At 45.4% G+C, this 22628-nt stretch overlaps 1 protein-coding gene and 1 long non-coding RNA gene across 3 annotated transcripts in view; one reads left to right on the top strand and one right to left on the bottom strand.

Moving 5' to 3' along the window:
- MYOCD (myocardin) overlaps nucleotides 1–22628 on the top strand; it is a 107727-nt gene that overhangs the window by 52098 nt on the left and 33001 nt on the right. Inside the window, exons 3-5 of one of the 2 annotated variants that reach the window (XM_042966418.1) lie at nucleotides 614–669; nucleotides 2130–2205; nucleotides 5053–5214. In XM_042966418.1, coding sequence (XP_042822352.1) covers nucleotides 614–669; nucleotides 2130–2205; nucleotides 5053–5214 — 294 coding nt within the window. Of the gene's footprint in view, nucleotides 1–613; nucleotides 670–2129; nucleotides 2206–5052; nucleotides 5215–10759; nucleotides 10999–22628 lie in introns of those variants that run through there. The other variant, XM_042966419.1, reaches the window with a different exon arrangement.
- LOC122233546 lies at nucleotides 5049–10625 on the bottom strand. Its single transcript, XR_006211142.1, has 3 exons — nucleotides 10505–10625; nucleotides 9883–10150; nucleotides 5049–5193 (listed from the first exon to the last, which is right to left on the bottom strand). It is a non-coding gene; the product is annotated as an uncharacterized LOC122233546 (long non-coding RNA).

The raw sequence follows: 22628 nt of genomic DNA on the forward strand, positions 1-22628 counted from the left end.
CCGATTTCTGTGGACTTCTATTGCCCCATTTGTTCAGGGTGAGAGTTTATTTCATTATCTCCAGGGTCCCTTCCAGCCCTCAAAGTCTGATTCTGTGCTTCTCACTCAGCACCCTCAGTTGCATGTTCCTGTCCAACCAGTCACCGACCTTATCCACAGTACGTGTCCCTTCCTATGGGTTGGGACGCACCTGCCATGGTCCGCAGCCTCTACCCAGACGTTTGCACTCAAGGGCAGAGCAAAATCAAAGAGGGCGTTAGTCACCCCATCCACCCCTCTCCCTCACTCTGGAGCATCTCTTCTCTGCCTAGTCTTCCACAGGCCCCCGTGTTTCCTCAGGATCTCGAATGCTCTGTCTCCCCCACCTCTCTTTCTATTGCACATCCTGCCTTTGCTGCTCCTCCTGTCTTCGGCCTCGGTTCCACCTGCCTCTGTATCCTGTGACTTCCGGGAAGCTGGTATCCTCTGGTTCTCTCCTCTCCGATCGCTTATGGCCTAATAAAGGCGCTCACGCCCATACTGTGCACAGCTCCGCAAGCACACCGGCAGATACCATCTTGCTGCTTGGTGTCCTCAGCCCGCCTCTGCTCACGTCTCTGTCTTTCTGTTGCAGCACTGAAAAGCCCAACTGAATTCCATGAGCAAAGAAAACATTTGGATAGTGACAAGGTAATTTTTTGGCAAGCTGCCCTTCTTTCTGAACTTAGACTCCAGGGTATAGATCTCTGAGTGCTGAGCTTTGGCTCAAGCAGGTAGAATTTCCACAGTAAACTTAATACGTGCCCTGCCCCACATACACACACACACACACACACACACACGCACACACACACACACACACACTGTAGGGGACCTTACTCCTGTGTACCCAAGACTGGAAATGTGATCAACCACATTTAGCTTTGAAACTATTTGTTACCTTAAAAAAAGTCTCCAAAAAAACCCAAAAACAAAAACACGTCTCCAGTCTTTCTGATGTTGCAAGGATGCTGTAGACGTCAGGTTTCCAAAAGCCTTTTATAGTCCTTTCCAACAATCGGATTCTTAAAAATCCAATTCAGTGATAAGATAGAGGCTGTGCGTACAGAGATGACCTACAGCGACTTCAAGGCAAAAGGCATTGAGTTTATTTCTCTTTCTTCCTGGTTTTTTGTTGTTATTTGTTTCTTTTGGTTTTCTTTTTAACATTCAGGAGGGGGCATAATTGGCACATATGTTGCACCTTCATAGCAGATCTCTGCAAACTGACCTTATCAGTAATACAATTAATACTATTTAGCCGGCATCAGCCCTGTATGAGAAGGAAACGCAGGGAGGTGGAGGGGCGGGGGGCGTGCCTTTGTCCTGGGATTTCTTTGTCCACCTATCCTAGCCTCACAGCTACTTTGTGGGTGGAGAAAGGAGCAGAGCTCTGTACCTCTTTAAAGTTGTGCAGGAGAGGCTGTGGTCTCTGTTCCCTGGAAAACAGCTGTCTTTGATCAGAACTGGAGTGATCGCTAGATCCCTCTCAGGGGGCAAATAGGAGATCCAATAGAGTGGCATAAAAACCCAGAACTGGAAATCAGGGCCTGAGGTCTGGGTGTGCCCTGCCAGAGTCCACACTGTCCCCACAGACAACTCCACCATCGAGAAGACTGTGGGACTCAGTAAATTATCTCTGGGCATCCTTCTAACTCACCGTGCTTCTGAATAGCAGCCTTTACATTTCCATGGGTCCTAAGAGAGAGGGCATACGTTGTCATGTTACACTGGATGGACTCAGGCTACATTTCGTCTCTAACCATAGTCAGTTTTGTGGCTGTTTTAAGAGTCCCTGGAATAGAATGGACTATAACACAGGCAGCTTAGTATCATCTGAGCTTTATTATTATTTTATTAACACATACCTGCCCGGCCTTTGAGGGTGGACCCAGGCTTCTTACCTCTTCACTGAATTTTTCCATCCTGAAATGACCAGGGAGGCTTTTGTAAATCTTCCCGCATCAAAATGGAGGAGACCGGGGAGATTTGCAGGTTCTGAGGAATGCCTTCCCCTTTCGAGAGAAATCGGGGTTCTTTTCAAGCCTAAAACTAGGCAGTTCGGCTGTCTGAGGTCCACAGTGGAACTTGTTCTTTGTTTGTGCTTGCAGACTGAAGACACGCTGAAGCACAAGGTCAGAAACAGGCCTGACTGCGCGGACGTGGTTAATATGCACGTACTTCAAGGTGAGGCTGCACCCAAGCATTAACCCGGATGCCCATCGAATGGTGGGCCATTGTGCCAGAGTCCTTTTCTTTATATGTTTGTGAAGCCCTCTTAGAAAGCGTCCCCTGATCTTCCAGAGTGGTCATTTGAGTTGTTTTAGGGCCACTTAGTCTGATCAGGAAGGTATAGGCTGGGCTCCAATCTCCACTGTGCCATCTCTGAGCCTGTCTCTCCCTACCATGTACCAGATTCCTCTAAAGCATGCCCGCTCTTTAGCCAGTAACAAATCTCTAGCGTGTTAACTAGACGTGCCTATCCACTAGACTGGATATATACAGTGATGCTTATTCAGGGATTACTTTAGATGTTGGAACATTGAAAACAGGGAAATGTCCAACTCTAGGGGATTGGCTGAATTAATTCTGCACCATCCGCGTGATTGAATACCTTGCAGCCACTGCAAATGAGGCTTTCAGAGAAAAATGATTTAATGAGAGAGGTCTTCCAAGATGATGTTGAGTGAAAGAGACCAGAAACAAAACTGTATTTATGGTCAGGTTCAGGGATGAAAAAACATATGTAAATGGTATTTACAGTTCGAAGCTGTGATTAAAACAACAACAACAACAACAACAACAACAACAACAGCCCTGGGGCACCTGGCTGGCTCAGTCAGGGGAGCGTTTGACTCTTGATCTCAGGGTTGTGAGTTCGAGCCCCACTATGGGAGTAAAACAAAAACATAGCCCTAATAATAAGTATAAATAGTTAAGAAAGACATCCACCTATTAAAAACAGAGTTTCTCAGTGCTTCCACTGCCTTTTATATACCTTTTTTTTAGCATTCTCCATACTTAGGGAGGACAAGTACATAATAATACTATAATAAAAAAAGCATGAGAAATGTTACTTGCTACATCATCATGGTCTTGTCTTTTTTTTAATTTTTTAATGTTTCATTTATTTTTGAGAGAGAGACAGGTAGAGTATGAGCAGGGGAGGGGCAGAGAAAGAGGGAGACACAGAATCTGAAGTAGGCTCCAGGCTCTGAGCTGTCAGCACAAAGCCTGATGTGGGGCTCGAACCCACGAATCACAAGATCATGACCTGAACCAAAGTTAGAAGTTTAACCAGCTGAGCCACCCAGGCACCTCTCTTTATTTTTTAGAGTAGGCTCCAACACGAGGCCTGAACTCACGACCCCAAAATCAAGATCTGAGCTAAGATGAAGAGTCAGACACCTAACCAGCTAAGCCACCCAGATGCCCCAAACTCATCACAGGCTTCAATTAAATGAAACTGTGAGCTGTCCTGGCCCCCAGTTCAGTTGCATGTCCTTGATGGTTCCCATGTGATCCTCTCAGAAATTGAGGATTAACGGCCTAGAGCACCAAGGATCTGCTGGGGTACAAAATGATCCCTCCTTCCCAAGGCTCATGGTCTAGTTCTAGAAGCAGTAGTAGATCAAGGGCCATGGCCATGAGTGCTAGAAGCAGTCACAGCAAAAGAGGCAGGTAAGAACAGAGGAAGTAGAGAGGCTTTGTGCTGAGACCCGAAGAGTAGGCGGCTGCTGGTAGGGAGAAGGTAGGAAGCACTCCAGGGCGAGGAAACTAAGCAGAGGTACAAAGGTGAACCCACTAAGACATGCAGGACAGAAGGGAGAGGACCGGGGTCGCTGGAACAGTCGTTTGGGAATGGAGAATCTCCACTCACATAACAGCCAGACTGACAGAAGAACATCATTCAGGGGGATGCGAGAGAGAAGTGTTTTCTGAAGATTAATCCTGCATTGATGTGTAGGACCAATCAGAAAGATCCCTGAGGCAGGGTATCCAGTGAGAAGTCCTTGCCATGACCTAAGGAAGGATTAGGGGATGTTTTGGAGAGGACTGAGGCTCGAGTGCACCTGTTCTTTGGTTTGGAGTACTGATGTAGTCTCTACCTTGCATCAGGTGCATTGAAGATGTGGCTTCTAGACAAGATCTGACCTGTTACAACCATACAGCATCCCTAGACTGCTCCTGGATGGAGATTTCTAGATCAGCCACCAGCCACCTACTAGGCCTGGGTTCGTAGGTTGATAATAACAGAACAATAGGGCTGGAAGACTGGTCTGTAAATATCTGCCCTTTTAAAACTGCAGAGTTGAGAGGAAAGGTATAAATTTTTATGGCCTCTTAACAGTTCTACCTTACAGCAATGACTGGTTGACTAAATTCTCCTCCAAGTTCTTACACAGAAATAAGTTGGGGACTAACCAAAAGAGGAATATAGGGGTGATTTAGGTCTTCTTAGTGACCTTTGTCACCCTCAGATGATGAGAAACTGCCTGTTGGATAAATTCAGTGTTAAAGATCCCCGTTTAATTAAGTAACTGTTTCAAAGGGACTTTTTTTTTCCTTTGACAATTGACTTTGACATTTGAATCAGGTAGTATCACAACATCACCAAATCTAAACCCCTTAAGAAGTCCTACTACTGCAAGTAATTACATTACTAGGTAATATTTGCTTCTGGCTTATCCTGTGCCAGGCAATATATAGACAGGATGTGCATTCAAGTGCTGCAGCTTAGGGTCAGCAAGCAATGTAGATCCCATGGATTGCCTGTTCACAGAATCACCAAATCGCACATTTTTTTTTAAAGAATTGTCGCCAAATGCATTTCTCTAACTCTTCTGTGCCTCTCTATTTGCTTTTATTTGGAGGAATCTAGTCTTTGCTGCTAATCCATGTGAAGTGACGATGATTGCACTGGAAAATTATTAGAGCCTAATGTGGCTCAGAGTTTCACTTACAAAAGCAAAACCCCCAAACCAGAAACAATGTCACATTCTAGAGCAGATTCTTTGTGCTTCAACCCCTTAGCCTCCACTACAGAGAGGTCCATCCCAACTGCTCAGATGAAGCTGAAGAGAGCCCGACTTGCAGATGATCTCAACGAAAAGATTGCTCTCCGGCCAGGGCCACTGGAGTTGGTGGAGAAGAACATACTGCCCGTGGACTCTGCTGTGAAAGAGGCCATAAAAGGTACTTAGAACCCATGGCATGCTTCTCTTGTGTGCTCTGAGATCTGAGGGCAGCCAAGGCTCTGACCTGCCTGAGGCCCTGGGGGCGGGGCCTCTCACTAGACAAGAGTCATGCCAAGGGTTGCTGTCCCAGAGTGGTCTCCAAAACCAGAGGTCCTAGGAGTGAGGACGAGATTGCCACCCACTCACCCTACAAAGGTCAGGTTGACAGCAATCAGTGTTGTCCTAGTCAAGCAGGTGGAGAACCTGAATTGATGGAACTCTCCCAACCTCTCCCCTGCAAGGTTCTATCACTTAGGAGTCACAGCCCCCTATAGCCCTCCTCTTCTAGAGGGAAGAAGACTGGTAGAGCAGAAAGGACACTGGACTGGAATCAAAAGACCTGAACTCTAAGCCCTGTTTGTTGTGTGCTGGGGCTTCCCCAGGTCCCTTTGCCTCTTGAGATGCTGATAATGACACCAGCCTAGCCCAACTCAGAGGCTCTCAGGAGTGAAGTTCAGATTATAGACATGTGTGAAAATTCTTTGTAACAATCCTCATGGGGGCCCCAGGGATGAAGAAATACAAATACTTACAGAGGGAACACAAACATTAATTCTTTCATAAGCTCTATAAAATCGTTGAGACCAAGTAGATGCAAACAGCCCAAGTGCACTGGGAAAACGGTGGTAGAGGAGAGAAAGGGGAACTCAGCATTCCCATAGGTGAACTTGATTTTTCTTCCAGTGATGACCACCAGGAGCTCTAAGGATTATTGATGTTTAATAAGCAACACACATTTAAACGTTTCAACCCACTGTCAAAAGGTGTTTGTGAAGATATTTTATCAAGCACTTAAGTTCAATGTTAAACCTGTCATCGGATGTATTATCCCCCATTCTAAAATCTTGCTGTCACCCAACCATTCAAAAGCCATGTGATTTTTGGGTTTGGCACCTGTAAATATGAAAATCTCTGCTCTGGGAGAGATGACATGGTGACCCATCAGCGCCCACCTACTGTTCCATTGTGACGTTCTCTCTTTACTCTCTCCTTCCACACTGAATGTCCCATGCCTTTGAACTTGGACTAGCCAAGACCACCCAACTGGGTGCTATGTCTGTCTCTACTCTGATAAGATCTAGGACAGGAAAAAGATCTCCATGGGGCATCTCCTCATTTCTTAACATTTTCTATTCCATACATTTAAATCTATCATCGATTTTATGTGATAAGGGGAAAGATCTCAATTTGCAGTTTTGGGTTTATGGTGAGATTCTATTTTTCCATGTGATTTCGTGGCAGTGGCAATTCGTGGCTATTGCTCTTTGTTCTACTGGGCATTTTCTCCCCTTCTGCTTTGTTAAAGCTATTTATATAGAAAAAATTAATAATGCTAACCCTCAGTCTTTCACAATTATCTTTTACCAGTTTGTCCTTTGCCTTTTGTATATTTTGCCTAGAAGCTGTTTTTATTTTCTATATAGTTAGATCTAGTAATTTTTGTGGTTTCTGAATTTATCAATTATTGGAAACATTTCTTAGCTCAGGAATCTAGAGTGATTCACCTCTGTTGTCTTCTAGCATTTATATATTTCATTTTTATATTTCAGTCCTTACGGCACACAAAATTATTTAAGTGTGTAGTTCAAAAGACACTGCTAGTTCTGTTTTTCCACAGTTTTACTGATGTATTTTACAATGTATTTTAGTATCTATCTCACAAGTTTCTTTGCACTGGTCTGATATTTCTAATGTTTCTTGGCTTATTCTCACAAGTATATGCTGGGTGAAATTTAAAATCAGTTTAGCCTATGCCAGTTTCAGTCTTGTTAGATTTTTGTTTGGGGTTGCAGTGAATTTATGTTTTTAAATTTTTTTTAATGTTTATTTTTTTGAGAGGGAAAGAGCGAGTGGGGTAGGGGCAGAGAGAGTGGGAGACACAGAATCTGAAGCAGGTTCCAGGCTGTGAGCTGTCAGCACAGAGCCTGATGCGGGGCTCAAATCCACAAACCATGAGATCATGACCTGAGCCAGGGTCAGACGCTTAACCAGTTGAGCCACCCAGGCACCTCTATAGCAAATTTATACATTAGTTGATGGTTCCTTTTTTTTTTTTTTTTTTTTTTTTTTTGAGGGAGAGAGAGAGAAAGCACAAGAGAGGAGAGCGGGGGGAGGGGAGAGAGAATCTTAAGCAGGCTCCACGATGGGGCTTGATCTCACAACCATGAGATGGTGACCAGAGCCAAACTCAAGAGTCAGACACTCAACTGACTGAGCCACCAGCCACCCATGATGGTGCATTTTTACGTTTAAAATATATCAATTCTGGGGCACCTGGGTGGCTCAGTCGGTTAAGCGTCCGACTTCAGCTCAGGTCACGATCTCACGGTCCGTGAGTTCCAGTCCCACGTCGGGCTCTGGGCTGATGGCTCAGAGCCTGGAGCCTGTTTCCGATTCTGTGTCTCCCTCTCTCTCTGCCCCTCCCCCGTTCATGCTCTGTCTCTCTCTGTCTCAAAAATAAATAAAACGTTAAAAAAAATTTTTTTTAAATATATCAATTCTTCTGAGACAGAAATACAGTTTCTCTTCCCATTTCTTCAACTCCTCTATCATTTCCCTTGGTAAGGTTTTTTTTTTTTTTTAAGTGAAGTCACATCAATTATTGGCATCCTAGAGGAAATCTGTTAATTTTGCACGTTCATAACTTTGAAGGGTTTCTCCATATTTCCAATAGTTGCTCCTAAAACTAATGAAAATTTGTCTCCTGCTGCATTTTTTTCCTGCCTTGGTGCACTGATCCTTGGCTGATACTTGAAAAGTAACATCAAGCTTTTATTAATGTATTGTATAACTAGCATCATGTAGAACATTGTATACAGTATATTCATAACATATGTCATATCCAAATTTCATGCTTTATTTACAAATTATATATTTGTAAATTGAGTTTTATATAAATTTTAAAGTATGATATACTGTATTATGTAAACCTAATAATATATATTTTACTGTACATATAATATGTTATATGTAAATGTATGTCATATATAAAATTATATATGTGAATTATATAAGGCACACAATTTATGTTATTTCATATACAATAGACAGTATTTCACTATACAATTTAACAACTATTAATATATGACATAGTATAAAATTATTATTGGTACATTGCCAGTGCTTCAAGCAGTATTATACGGTTTTATATTATACATTATGTTTTTGTTATGTTGATGATAATATTTTTCTGTTTCTATCATAAATAGGGATTTCTTCACTCATGTATCTCTTTATATGCCATTAGCCTTTGGTATAGATAGGTATTCCAAGGAAGTATTTCTGTATAAAATGGATGCTTAATTCTTAAAATGCTTTCAGGGTGCCTGGGTGGCTCAGTGGGTTAAGCATCCGACTTCGGCTCAGGTCATGATCTCGCAGTTTGTGAGTTCAAGCCCCGTGTCGGGCTCTATGCTGACGGCTCAGAGCCTGGTGCCTGCTTCGGATTCTGTGTCTCCCTCTCTCTCTCTGCCCCTCCCTCTCTCTTTTTCTCTCTCCCTCTCTCTCTCAAAAATAAATAAATATTAAAAAAATGTTTAATGTTTTCAACGTGCACAAAAAGATGATTACGTGGGGAATGTGGCATTGCTGTCTTTTCTAATTATCTTGCATTTCTGGGGGAAAAAAATCCCACATACGATTTTTTTCTAGAACTTTCTGGTATTTTATTTGAGATTCGCATCTCTTCGTTAGGATAACAGTAGCTGCTAAACCACAAAATTTCAGCAGCCTAACACTAGAAGTTTTATGTCTTGTTCATAAACGGTCGAGGGAGGCTTTCCCTTAACGGCAGACCTTTCAAGCACACAGGCTCCTTCCCTCTGGCGGCTTCACCCACCCCTAGAGCAGGGCTGCAAACTTTTTCTTCAAGGGCCGACAGTAAATGAGCTAAGCTATTTAAACTGTCACAACCGCTCAGCTCTCGGCGACTGCAGTGTGAAAAGAGCCATAAGCGAGAAGTCAGCAAGGGGGCATGGCTGTGTTCCAATAAAACTTTATTTACAAAAGCAGGTTCACAGGCCATAGCCTCCTCATCCTCTGTACCGAGCCAGCAAGTGGAAGGCACGAATGAAAAGGCCCACCCGCCTGTGTTACAAGCCTCCACCTGGACACCAGCGTATCACGTCTGTTCCCATTTCCCTGTGAAAATAGCGCCGATGGCTCGGGAAGGTATTTTCTGGCGGAACAGTGATTTACCAGCAATGTCTCTCTTCTATGGAAGGGAGAACATAAATTTTGATGACTAGCTGGTCTTTTCTGCTACAGAGTTCACAAATAGTATTCGTCTTTGTTTTTATTTTACCCTTGTCAGGTTTAAATATCAAGACTTACACGTGCTTCACAAAATAAGTTATAATTATCTTTCCATATTTTCCCATGTTTGGAAAGCGTTTATGACTACAGTGATCAGCTCTTTGAAAACATTGCCTATTAAAGTCACGGGGGCTCAATACTTTCCTTAGGAGTAGGCCTTTAACAGCTTTCATTCTGTTTTTGTACATAGTTTTTTGGGTATTCAGATTTTCTCCTTACGGTAATGTGTGCAGTTTACCTTATGCAAAAAATTCCCATCGTCCCTCTGAATTGCAAAGTTATTAGCCTAAAGTCCTGTAAAGTCTTGGCTTACAGTTATTCCAGGCTGCTCTCAACCAGGGGTTAGGTGCCATTTTTCAATGCAATGTGGTCATTTGTGTGTTTTCTCCCTTCGTGAAGCAGTTCATGAATTTGTTCACAAATGTTGTTGGTTTCTGGTCTTGGATTCATTTAGTTTCGCGTCTCGTCAAGGTCACTGAGCAGGAGAATCTCCACAAGGAGGGTTGAGGATCCAGGATGTTCATCAATTTCAAGTGCAGTGGAGACAGGTGGAGGCAGAGGGAAGGTTACACAGTGTGCCCCTATTCAGGTGAGGAGTCAAAGGGTATGAGCAGGAGCACGGTCAGTGGAAGAGGATAGAAAGCAATCAACATGAGGGCTAATAATAATAATAATAATAATAATAATAATAATAGAAGGGTGTGAAGCAGGAACTGAGGGGTCCACCACCCTGGTTTTTAGAGCTGGACTCTGTGACTTCAGCCACACAGCCACACACCGACTTAATTCTAAATACCTCATTTGCTCCTCTCTGAAACCCCAGCAACAATAATAGCTCTCTCGGGGTCTTTTCTCAAGTTGGACTCAGTTTGTAAATTATGTAAAGAATTAGCAAGGCATTGATAGCACATGAGGGAATTCGTCTAATTTCGGACCTCAAGGACTTTGCGCTTCAAGAAAAGAGAAGAAGAGAGCCAACTTTCCACATGAAAGTTCCTCTGAAGGGCTGGATAAAAGTCACAGTGGGAACGTGTATGCCTGTACCTAACCAGGACATCCTGGAGGTATGACTGCTTAGCGAGCCCTGAAGGGAGAGGGGCAGAGATCAGTAATAAGGGTGGTGACGTCATAAGGGCCCTTTATATTGTGTCTTGAGAGCAGGAGAGAGACTCAAACTTCTCTTGTCATTTAAGGACACCAACATAAACACTTTTCTAGTTCCCCAGCAAGGGAGAACATAATTTAAAATAATGATGATGCCAATAATAATAAAGTAGTGGCGAGCCATTGGAAGCATTCATGGTGGAAGCCAGAGCTATGTCTGTGTGGGAACAAGGTGGAGATCCTGCCTCTAGAAAGATCCCTCTGGCTGCAGTATAAAGTGGACATGAGAGACGTGAAATGGAGCCAGAGTGCTGTCTTCTATTAGGTGACTGTTTGGCTTGTCTGAGGAAAGTTGATGAAGGCATGAATAAGAGTCATGATTGGGGGTGTGGAAAAGAGAGACTCTGAAAGACAATTGATTTTGCATGATTAGATGGTCAGTGGAATACAGCAATCGAGACAAAGGGAAAGCAGAGATAACACCAAGGTTTGTTTCTCTCCTGGGCAACTGGGTAAATGGCCGCCATTTGTCAAGATGGGGACCGTGAGTAGAAGAGCAGATTTAGGGAAAGATGTGAATTCTCGTTTCAACTGTTGGATTTGAGGGGCCCACAGAAAATGGAGAGGCAAGCGACTAAGTAAGCAATGGGTTCCATCGAACTAGAATTCAGGAGAATATTGGTCTAGAACTACAGATTTGGGAGACTTGAGTGTAGATGTAAATTTAAACTAATTGTCTAGATAAGATTGCCCTTTCATTTGTTTATTCACTTAATACTTACGGAGAATCTTCGGTATCAGACACTATTCTAAGGGCTCGGGACATATCAGTGAACAGAACATTTGTGCTTCAACAGAGCTTATATTCTAGTGGGCAGACACAGACAATAAACATAATGAATGATTACGTATTATAATACAAGGGTGTAACTGATGTAAAAGTAGGACAGGGTTCAAGGAATCAAAAGTGCCCACTAGAGAGTAGTTGGGAGAAAGAAAGGATGTATAAAAGGAAAAGAGGGCTAGGAGGCTCCCAGGCAGAGGGGGGGGAGTCCGTGAAGATGAAGGCAAGGAATGGCTACAGAAGGAGGTTGTCCAAATTGAGGAAAATCCAGCACCAGCAATGGGGAATTGACCCAGGCATCAGCCTCTTAGCAGTAATCTTTCGATGTGCATGAGAGTTTCTATGGGGGGTGATGGCACTTTGAGTAGCCCATCCGGTGGTGATGATGACCCAGCCCCCTCTTCTGCCTGTCACTTCTTGCGATCAAATCATCTCCCCACGACGAACTGGTGACTCCAGGTAGAGGTTCACTGTGGGCTCTTCTCCTGACATCTGTGTGTCGCGCCCTCTCTCCACGTGCTCTTCCAGATGTGCTTACGTTTTCCAGCTCTCCCTGCAGCTGGCTTTCTATGTGCCAAGCTCTGAGAGGAATGCTTTGTCATTGTCTTCCTCCAGGTTTTAGTGAAGACCAATCTAGAACTTCTCTCAACACAGGAAAGGGACTTTTTTTTTATTAAAAAAATTTTTATTTTTTATTTTTTAAATAATTTTTTGAAATGAATTTTTGAGAGAGAGAGAATACAAGCAGGGGAGAGACAGAGACAAAGACAGAGGATCTGAAGCAGGCTCCGCACTGTCCACAGAGAGCCCAATGCGAGGCTTGAACTCACAAACCGCGAGATCGTGACCTAAGCCAAAGTCAGATGCTTAACTGACTGAGCCGCCCAGGCTCCCCTATTTTTCATTTTACTTCCAGTATATTTAACATACAGTGTTAGTTTCAGGTGTACAATGTAGTGATTCAACACTTCCCATCCATTATTCAGTGATCATCATGACAAGTGTGCTCTTAATCCCCATCACCTGTTTTATCCACCACCACCCCCCCCCCCAGCCACCTCCCCTCTGGGAACCATCAGTTTGTTCTATAGTTAAGAGTCTGTTTTTTGGCTTGTCTCTTTTTTCCCCCTTTGTTCATTAGCTTTGTTTCTTAATTCCACATGTGAGTGAAATCATACAGTATTTGTCTTTCTCTGACTTATTTCACTTAGTATTATACCCTCCAGATCCATCTGTGTTGTTACAAATGGCAAGATTTCATTCATTTTTATGGCTGAGTAATATTCCATTGTACATATATGCCTCCTCTTCTTTATCCATTCATCTATCAGTAGACAGTTGGGCTGCTTCCATAATTTGCCTGTTGTAAGTAATGCTGCAGTAAACGTAGGGGGGCATATATCTTTCTGAATTGGTGTTTTCATATTCTCTGGGTAAATACCTAGTAGTGTGATTACGAGATCATAACGTAGTTCTATTTTTAAGTTTTTGAGGAAGCTCCATACTATTTTGCACAGTGGGCTGCACCAGTTTGCATTCCCACCAACAGTGCATGAAGGTTCCTTTTCCCTCCCCCCCATCCTCGCCAAAACTGTTTCGTTGTTTCTTGTGTTGTTGATTTTAGCCATTCTGACAGTTGTGAGGTGATATCTCATTGTAGTTTTGATTTGCATTTTCCTGATGAGTAGTGATGGTGAACATCTTTTCTTGTATCTTTGGCCATCTGGATCTCTTTTTTGGGGAAATGTCTGTTCATGTCTTCTGCCATTTTTTAATTGGATCATTGGTTTGGCATGGAGTTGTATATAAGTTCTTTATATGTTTTGGATACTAATCCTTTGTCAGATATGTCATTTGCAAATATCTTCTCCCATTCAGTAGGTTGTCTTTTGGTTTTGTTGAGTGTTTCTTTCACTGTGAAGAAGATTTTTAGTTTGATGTAGTCCCATTTGTTTATTTTTGCTTTTATTTCCCTTCCCTCAGGAGACATATCTAGAAAAATGTTGCTATGGCTAATGTCAGAGAAATTACTACCTGTGCTCTCTTCTAGGACTTTTATGGTTTCAGGTCTCACATTTTGGTCCTTAATCCATTTTGAGTTTGCTTTTGTGTGTGGTGTAAGGAAGTGGTCCGGTTTCGTTCTTTTGCATGTAGCTCTTCAGTTTTCTCAGAACCATTTGTTGAAGAGACTTTCTTCTTCCCTTTGGATATTCTTTCCTGCTTTGTTGAAGATTAATGAACCATGTAAGTGTGGGTTTATTTCTGGGCTTTCTATTCTGTTCCATTGATCTATATGTATGTCTATTTTTGTACCAGGACCATACTGTTTTGATCACTACAGTTTTGTAATATAACTTGAAATCTGGGATTGTGATACCTTCAGTTTTGTTCTTCTTTTTCAAGATTGCTCTGGCTTTCTGATTTGACTTCTACAGGAGGAGGCTTGGGCCTCCTTGTGGCCACATCTGGGGAATATGTACCCAATTCCCTGTTTCCTCTTCCTAGAAAGCCACTAATCTGGGTCTGAATACCCACTTCCAACCTGTGTTGGGGAAAGGATTCCCAGTCCTAACAAGCAATGCTCAGGACTCCAGCTGGGCATCTGACAATTCAACACAGAACTCAGGAAACCCATTCACTTACTAGATTAGCAGTTTATTATAAAAGGGTTATAGCTCAGGAACAGTCAGATGGGGGAGATGTGGAGGACGAGCCATGGTAGCCATGCTCCCCAGGTACCTCACTCTCCCCAAATCTCCACAAGGTCATCAACCTGGAAACTCTCCAAACCCCTTCCCTTTGGGTTTTCAATGGAGGCTTCATTATACGGTCACGATGTGATTAGATCATTGGTCATTGGTGATTGAACTCAATCTCCAGCCCCTCTCCCCTTCCTGGGGGCCAGGGGCTGACACTGAAAGTTCCACCCGTCACTTGGTTAGTTCCCCAGGCCACCAGCCCCCATCCTTTGGTGAGGTCCAAAAGCCACCTTATTAACATAACAAACACCACTTTTGTGACTCTCATCACTTAGAAAGTTCCAAGGGTTTTCCGAGCTCTGTGCCAGAAAGGGGGATGGAAACCAATATAGATTTCTTATTATAATCACCATTCACAATTATTAACAGCCACAGCCTCTCAGGACAGAATACTGAAACAAAAAAGTAGATATGGTGTTACATGGGAGTGAGAATTTATGAGAACAGAAATTACATCCTAGAGTTTAGCACGGCCTCCTTGAACTGATGAGTGGGTCATTATTAATTAAAGATCCCTCAGTTTGAGAGGCACTTGGGTGGCTCAGTGATTTACGTGCCTGACTCTTGGTTTCGGCTCAGGTCACAATCTCACGGTTCATGGATTCGAGCCCCACGTCGGGCTCTGTGCTGACAGCATGGAGCCTGCTTGAGATTCTTTCTCTTTCTCTCTCTGCCCCTCCCCTGCTTGTTCTCTTTATCTCTCTCAAAATAAATAAACTTTAAAAAAAAATCCCTCAGTTTGAGACCCCTAGGAGCCTGCTTGTGGCTTGTTAATTCTCTCTCTGGCCATGTAAGCCTTTCCTTCCCTTGACAGGAGGAACATTCCTTAGCTCCCATGGAAGCTGCCTATTATCCAGAGGCCTGGCTTCTGCTTGAGTGAAACTGAACCCCTGCTGGCTTTCCTGGTTTTTTTCAAACAGTGGAAGGACTCTGGTTTTCAGCTCCAGTAGATGAGCCCCTTCTCCTAAAGCGTCCTCACCTTTCCCTTGGTCTGGCCCAGGCAGCCCCCTGAATGCCCAAGTCACGTACTTAGCTACTTTTTTTAAAGACTCAAACCTGTATCTCAGAGAATATACAGTCTGGTTGTCAAAGATAAATTAGAGCTGGTCCAGAAGACCTCCATTTCCAGCTGTTACATTTCTAAAAGATCTATGTGGGTTGGGGCTCCTGAGTGGCTTAGTCTGTTAAGTGTCTGACTTCAGCTCAGGTCATGATCTCACGGTTCGTGGGTTCGAGCCTTACGTTGGGCTCTGCACTGACAGTGTGGAGCCTGCTTGGGATCCTCTCTCTTCCCCTCTCTCTTCCCCTGCCTCTCTTTCTCTCTTAAAAACAAATAAACATTAATTTAAAAAAAAAAAGATCCTACACTAGTCTTTGCTCACTCACACCCCCAAGGTGCAGACTTTATAACAAAGCAGAAACAATCCCTATTTCCTGAGAATCCAATCATTCTTCAGAGACTCTGGAAGCCCTTCCTGAACACTCTGATCATTTATTTTAAGGCGCATAGACAATAACCATGGCCCTGAGCCAGATGGTAGACCATTTGCCTCGTCATAAAAAGAAAAAGGGTTTCTTTGGCATCGCTTTCTCCTGGACAAAATTTATCATTCCGTAACGAGAAATCATTTCCGCAGTGCACGTGATCCTGGGGGGACGGAGGCACAATGAGGCATATGTGGAAAATACTTCTCTGTGCTGCTGGCCTTGGCTGCCCATCAAAGCGGTCACGGGCATCGCTCTGAGGTCTGCAGCTGTGGAGAGCTGATGTACCCCCACGAGAGAGCTCTGAAAGGGTGGGGTCCTGCAGAGGGGAAGCAAGAGACAGGGCTCAAATCTCTTTACACACCTGACAATCTTCTTTGACCCTAGAGAATCAACCTCAAGTGCCAGCACAGAAGTCCTTCTGGTTGACTGTTTTCCTCCACTCATGTGGTCCCAGAATCAGAGTATGTCTTAGAGGCTTCAGGCAAATTTCGAAGATGCCAGGAATCGGAGGAAAAGGAATCCTCATTCCTCCAAACCTCCACGGACACCCATTTCTGTAATAATGGCACCTGACCCCCTTTAAGAGCAGTGGGTTCTGTCTTTCTTGGACGATATAGTCCCTCCTCTACAGACCGTGTATTGAAAAACCTTTAGGCAAGAGCCATGTTTAAAGTTTATTTATTATAGGGGCGCCTGGGCGACTCAGTCAGTTGAGTGTCCCTTCAGCTCAGGTCATGATCTCATGGTTTGTGGGGTCAAGCCCCACGTCGGGCTCTGTGCTGACAGCTTGGAGCCTGGAGCCTACTTTGGATTCTGTGTCTCCCTCTCTCTCTCTGCCCCTCACACTGCTCATGTTCTCTCTCTCAAAAATAAACATTAAAAGAAAAGTTTGTTATTTTGGGGAGAGAGAAGAAGAAGAAGAAGGAGGAGGAGGAGGAGGAGGAGGAGGGGCAGAGAGGGAAAGAAAGTGGAGCCCAAGCAGGCTTGCATTGTCCGTGCAGAGCCCAATGTGGGGCTCGAACTCAGGACCGCTGAGCCCAAATCAAGAGTCGGATGCTTAAAAGCGCCCCTAGGCAAGGGCCACATTTAAACCCTACCTATTAACACAGGGATCACCTTGTCCCTTAGAAAATGGATTTTCCTTCCGTGTCTTCCAAGAGGGCATTAAGAGATGGTCTGTCCACGAATTAAAAATAGCTCTCGGGCCATGCACTGAACAGGCTTGGGAGAAGATAAGCAAACAGGTCCTTTTCCACAAGCCGCTTCATGGTCTCCCAGCCAAAAGGTACCCAGGACTCCAGCTATCTCCCTTAATCTTGGAATCTTAAATGTTTATGCAGAGAAAGTACAACTGACTCATTCATCCAGTTGCTTCCCGGGGGACGGGGGAGGGGGGAAGCTCAGAGTCCAACATCCCCCGGGGGCCAGTGCCCAGAGCCGGCCCCTCGGGGCATAGCCGGAGGATGATGTCAGGGCTTCCCAAAGTGGGTCCTTGTCACCGCACCCCCTGACGTGTGTCTCCGGGGACAATAGCCAGCACACCACACTCCAGCAACTCCCAGGGTGCCTCGTGCCCTGGGAGATTGGAGCAGAGGCCCAGGGTCACGGCACAAAGCGACAGACATGGTTATTCCACAGACAGCCAGATAAGGTGACCTTTGTCCCCGTCCATGTGAGCCTGGCTTGAACCAGGAGGGAAGGAGTGACAGCAGCCTTTGCAGTGACTCCCAGCTCTGAAGGTCTTTGCAAAGCTGACCACAGGACAAGGTGCCTGCTGGGTGGGTCTTTTTAAATTTTTGATAACGGCCCCAACAAAAGCAGCCACAATCACCGCCAGGCTAGGAATTATTCAACACTTGCCCATCAGGGACTGGGCTCAACCATTCACATGCTGTTCTGTTGTCTTAATCCTCAAATCCTGGAGAGGTTAACTCTGTCGTTTCCGTTTTAGAGGTGGGGAAACTGAGGCTCCCAGAGGTGAAATCGCTTGCCAGCAGAAACGCGATAGGGCTGAGAAACCACCCTCGACGGTTCGAGTCCAGAACTGAAGTTCTTACTGACCCTGCTGAGCAAACCCCACATACGTCATCTCAAAAGGACGTCGCTGCCTTTTGCTAGCAGAGCGTCTCTGCTGTTCAGTTTCTCCCGTGAGCAGAGGCCGAGTGGAGCGTGCACATATGTGGACACTCCTCTTCAAGCCACCGGCAGCCCTAAGACAGTGGTGATGGGGGAGGGTGGGGGGGGGACTAGGCAGGGTCTTTGGGCCTGTGCCGTAAGGAAGCGGTCCTCCTTACTGGCATATTCTGATCTGGCCCATGGTGCTTTTTGGAAATCAGACAGATCCAGAGTCCAGTTTAGGGCCTTAGCTATCACCTTATTGACTCCTTCAGATCTAAGTAACTGCCCTGTATGTAGTTGCATGGATGCACGCCGTCTTTGTGGATGTAAGCAGAAAACCTTGTGGGGTTTTTTTTTTTTTAATTTTTATTTATTTTTTAAATATTTTTAACATTTATTCATTTTGAGAGACAGAGCATAAGTTGGGGCGGGAGGGGTGGGGCAGAGAGAGAGCGGGACACAGAATCCGAAGCAAGCTCCAGGCTCTGAGCCATCAGCACAGAGCCCGATGCAGGGCTCGAACTCACGGATCATGAAATCATGACCTGAGCTGAAATCGGAAGCTTAACCGACTGAGCCACCCCTTTATGAAGGTACCCCTTTATTTATTTATTTATTTTAAGAGCGAGAGAAAGCAGGGGAGAGGCAGAGAGAAAAGGAGAGAGAGAATCCCAAGCAACTCACGAACTGTGAGATCGTGACCTGAGCTGAAATCGGACGCTTAACCGACTGAGCCAACCCTTTATAAAGGCACCCCTTTATTTATTTATTTTGAGAGAGAGAGAGAAAGGGAGAGAGAGAATCCCAAGCAGGCTCTGCCCTGTCGGTGCAGAGCCCCACGGGGGACTCAAACTCAGGAACTGTGAGATCATGACCTGAGTCAAAATGAAGAGTCAGACACTCAACCGACTGAGCCACCCAGGCTCCCCAAGCAGAAAAACTTCTTTAAATGATGGCTGTCACTTGATCAAGTAGACTTCTAGAAGCCGTGTCTCTCCAGGGATCGGCCCCCCAAATACTCCTGTCCCCTGGCTGGGGGATTTCTTCCTCACCCTTCCCACCACCACGCTGCTCTTTGCACAACTTCCCCTTTGCTCCCCCCGTCGCGGTCAAGTGCGCCCTTTCCCCCCACCACCTCCCCATCTGTCGTCCTGTCCTCAGCTGAGGTCATCTCAGGCTCAGCCCAACCCCACCTCCTCCAGGCGTCTCCCTGGACGTCTCCACATTGCGGTCTCCTCCGTCTGTCCTGGACAGCACTCACCGGGTGGTCTGGTCCTTGACAGATGTCTCCCGTTGTGTCCCACAGTCTTCACGGCGTGCTATCCGATTTTGCTTCTGCTTCTCTGCTTCTCCTAAAGTGTGAAGACCGGATGGGGACAAAATAATCGGGGAACGCTCCGTGCAGCATTCCCGACTCCTTTACTCCAGGACACCCGACTTTGAGACTTTTCCACATTATTCTAGTGCCTCGCTCCAAGGTCACCAAATGCCAGATGTCCAAGTGGAAAGGGCAGGCTGAGGGATGGGTGGCAAGAACAGGGCTACCACAGTCCTCCCACCCAGGAAATCGTCATAAATGCCCTCCCCAGAATGTCCCGCCTTCTCTGTCCTCACCGTCACGGTGTCACTAGGAGTCCCTCAGACCTCAAGAACTCAAGTACAAGATGCTGTGGAACATGGAGATATCCTTAGGTCACATGTGCTGATAAAGGAGAGACATTGGCCATTCCCCACTGGGTGTTTCCTAAAGACTTACCACCCGATGGCTTCCAGGGAGGGTGATGGCTTTTGCCACCCCTCTGCTGGTGGCTCTGAGAGTCCACACTGCAGTCCTAGCTCAGTCCCTGTGCGCACTGAACACTGTGTGCCCTCCTCCACAGAGCAGTGATGAGAAAACGCACCCTTCCTCTGACTTAGCGGTTGGAAGGCCTCGCGAAAGTTGATGCTTTTTGTTACTGCGGCCACTAGTCAGCGGATGCCTGATACAAACTGCTGTTTTTATCGTTTGCTGTCACCCGGCTTGAAACAAAGTGGCATGTTGGACATAAGAAACCATCCTCTCTCTCTCCTTCTCCTTCTCCCTGCCCGCCTCTTGTAACATCTCCACTCAATGTCAGGATACTCGGACAGCATTGTGGTTTGATGACCTTCCTCTGGCGCATGCATATTTGGGGGGGGGGGTGCTCGGTGTGGGTGCAGGTGAGATGGTGGGGGGCCCCCGGGGGTGGGGGAGCGAGACTTTGTCTCGTGAAGGATCAGACCGCATGGAGAAGCTCTGTGCCCATTTAGACTGAGGAAAATATGGAGGGAATATAATAAAACTTTCGAGTGGAGGATCCTGTTGGGCAGAAAAGCCTGGGTCCCCCAAGGGGCTAAACACGCTCACAGGCAGGGCTCTCTGAGGTTGGAAATGGAGTCGGCTCAAGGCATGTGCCAAGCAGAGCCAGTGAAATGCTGTGATTTCTGGGGTGGAGTAGGCTCAACACCCCCCACCACCCTCCCATGTCTATCTCGCCCTCAATGACATACGTAAGCCTTTTAACAGGGACAAAGCCTTTAATTTCTACCAATAGAAGTAGGACTTGAAAAAATGTTTTAATTTTTTAACCTTTTATTTATTTTTGAGGGGGAAGGGAGGGGCAGAGAGAGAGGGAGACACGGAATCCAAAGCAGGCTCCAGGCTCTAAGCTGTCAGCACAGAGCCCAACGCGGGGTTTGAACTCACAAACTGTGAGATCATGACCTGAGCCGAAGTTGGATGCTTAACCGACTGAGCCACCCAGGAGCCCCCAGGACTTGAAGTTTCAATGACAAATGTTTGTTTGCAGAGCCCAGGGTTTGCTGTGAGAGAAGAAAGGAAACGAAGGTGGTGAGCTAACTCTGGACTCTTAAAATAGACCAGAGTCCTGAAGGGGGGTGGGGAGAGAGTGACCCCCGACCTCAAAGAGAAAAGTTGGCATTTGTCATATACCCAGGAAAACCCCTCTCTTAGAAAACAAATGGGTCGCTGACACTAAGACCCAAAAAAGCTAGCATTTCTTTCTTGCAGGTGATATGTAGACAGATGTTTTCTATTACTCTCTGTACTTTTTTATTTCAAAGAATTTTTTATTGCTTAAAAAAAAAGGACACCTCTGAAAATAGAAGTTGAAAAATTAAAGATTCCAGTAATGCAATGACATACTGGGTAGCTGTTACCAAAAATACATATATATATATATTTTTTTTTTTTAATTGAGGATGATCTCTGTGTGCTCCCACAGAAAGGACTCTAAGTAACGTAGCGTGAATAAGCAAGTTTCAGAAGACCTATGTGACCGGTCCTACCAATGTGAAGTGCTTTGCATGTGTGTGTGTGCTTTGTTATACGTACAGAACTAAATCTAGAAGAGGCAGGCGATCACGAGCAGGAAGCAGAATGAATGTGTACGTGTGAATGTGGCTCATAAGTATCCATTACATTTACAATCATAGGAAGGCAATCATGATTTTGTCAACAAGCCTTGCAGCTGGGGATGGTCCCCAAGTCCTTCCAGGTTTTTGGAGTGGCCGGTGGGGGGAGATGGGGTGGGGTCAGCAACTGGAATTTCCAGCCACCCTGTCCTTGTCCCGCTCTTTCCTGATTTGCCACTTGGATGTCTGAGTGAGGGTCTGTGACAGGTGCCGGCGGTGGGGGGGTGATGACAAGTCCCAAACCACACGTGTTCCATTTCGTGCAGCTCCTTGCTGCCTTTGCAATCTCCGCCGTGAAAGCTCTCCTCTCTTATCTGCACAAAGCAGGAGTCAAAAGTTCTCGTCCGTGTGATTGCAGAATACCGGGCTGGGAAACTTCCTGATAATACCGAAATGATTCCTTCAGAAGTGCCGCGCCTGGGATCGGCTCCAAAGCACTATGTGGCCTGAGCACGTTCTGTGCCGTGCAGCTGGATGATGAACCGGATGCAATTCGGCAATTTAAGAAAAAAAAGGGGGGGGGGGAATGTATAAAGATGTCATCATATCCCACCTGGCTTGGTAGCCCCTCTCCCCATGCTTATGAGCCTGAGCCCCTCCAAAGACCACGCAGACGACCAAGGAAGTGACCGGTCCACAATAGATACGGACCTAGGAGGTAGACAAAGAAAATCCAAAGAAAGAAAGAGAGAGAGACAGAGAGAGAGACAAAGAAAGAAGGAAGGAAGGAAGGATGGAAGGAAGGAAAGGAAAGAAAGAAAGGAAAGAAAGAAGGAAGGATGGAAGGAAGGAAGGAAGGAAGGAAGGAAGGAAGAAAGAAGAAAGAAAGAAAGAAAGAAAGAAAGAAAGAAAGAAAGAAAGAAAGAAAGAAAGAAAGAAAGAAAGAAAGAAAAAGAAAGAAAGACCCCGCTGCAGTTTCTAAGACACGTTTGTGGCTTTTATAAACGGCAGCGCGTTCATTGAAAGAGGCCTTGTGCCACCGGTGACCTTAGCTAATGCTGACGTTCAGGAATTTAAACTTGGGAGCGGCCCCAGCATATCCTGTTCTAAAACCTGAGGGCCAGGGGCATTCTCCCACACTGCGTTCTCCTTTGGCCTCATTCTGTATCCAGTGGTCTCTTTCTTTCCATCATCTTCCCTGATTTCGTTTCAAAAAGCTATGGGTTTCAGGTAGAAAACTGCACGCGGGGCGCCTGGGTGGCCCAGCTTTCGAGCGTCCAACTCTTGATTTCGGCTCAGGTCGTGATGCCAGGGCCATGGGATCGAGCCCCGCGTCGGGCTCCTCACTGAGCG

The sequence above is a fragment of the Panthera tigris genome, chromosome E1 (assembly GCF_018350195.1).
Source record: "Panthera tigris isolate Pti1 chromosome E1, P.tigris_Pti1_mat1.1, whole genome shotgun sequence".
Taxonomy (NCBI): Eukaryota; Metazoa; Chordata; class Mammalia; order Carnivora; family Felidae; genus Panthera; species Panthera tigris.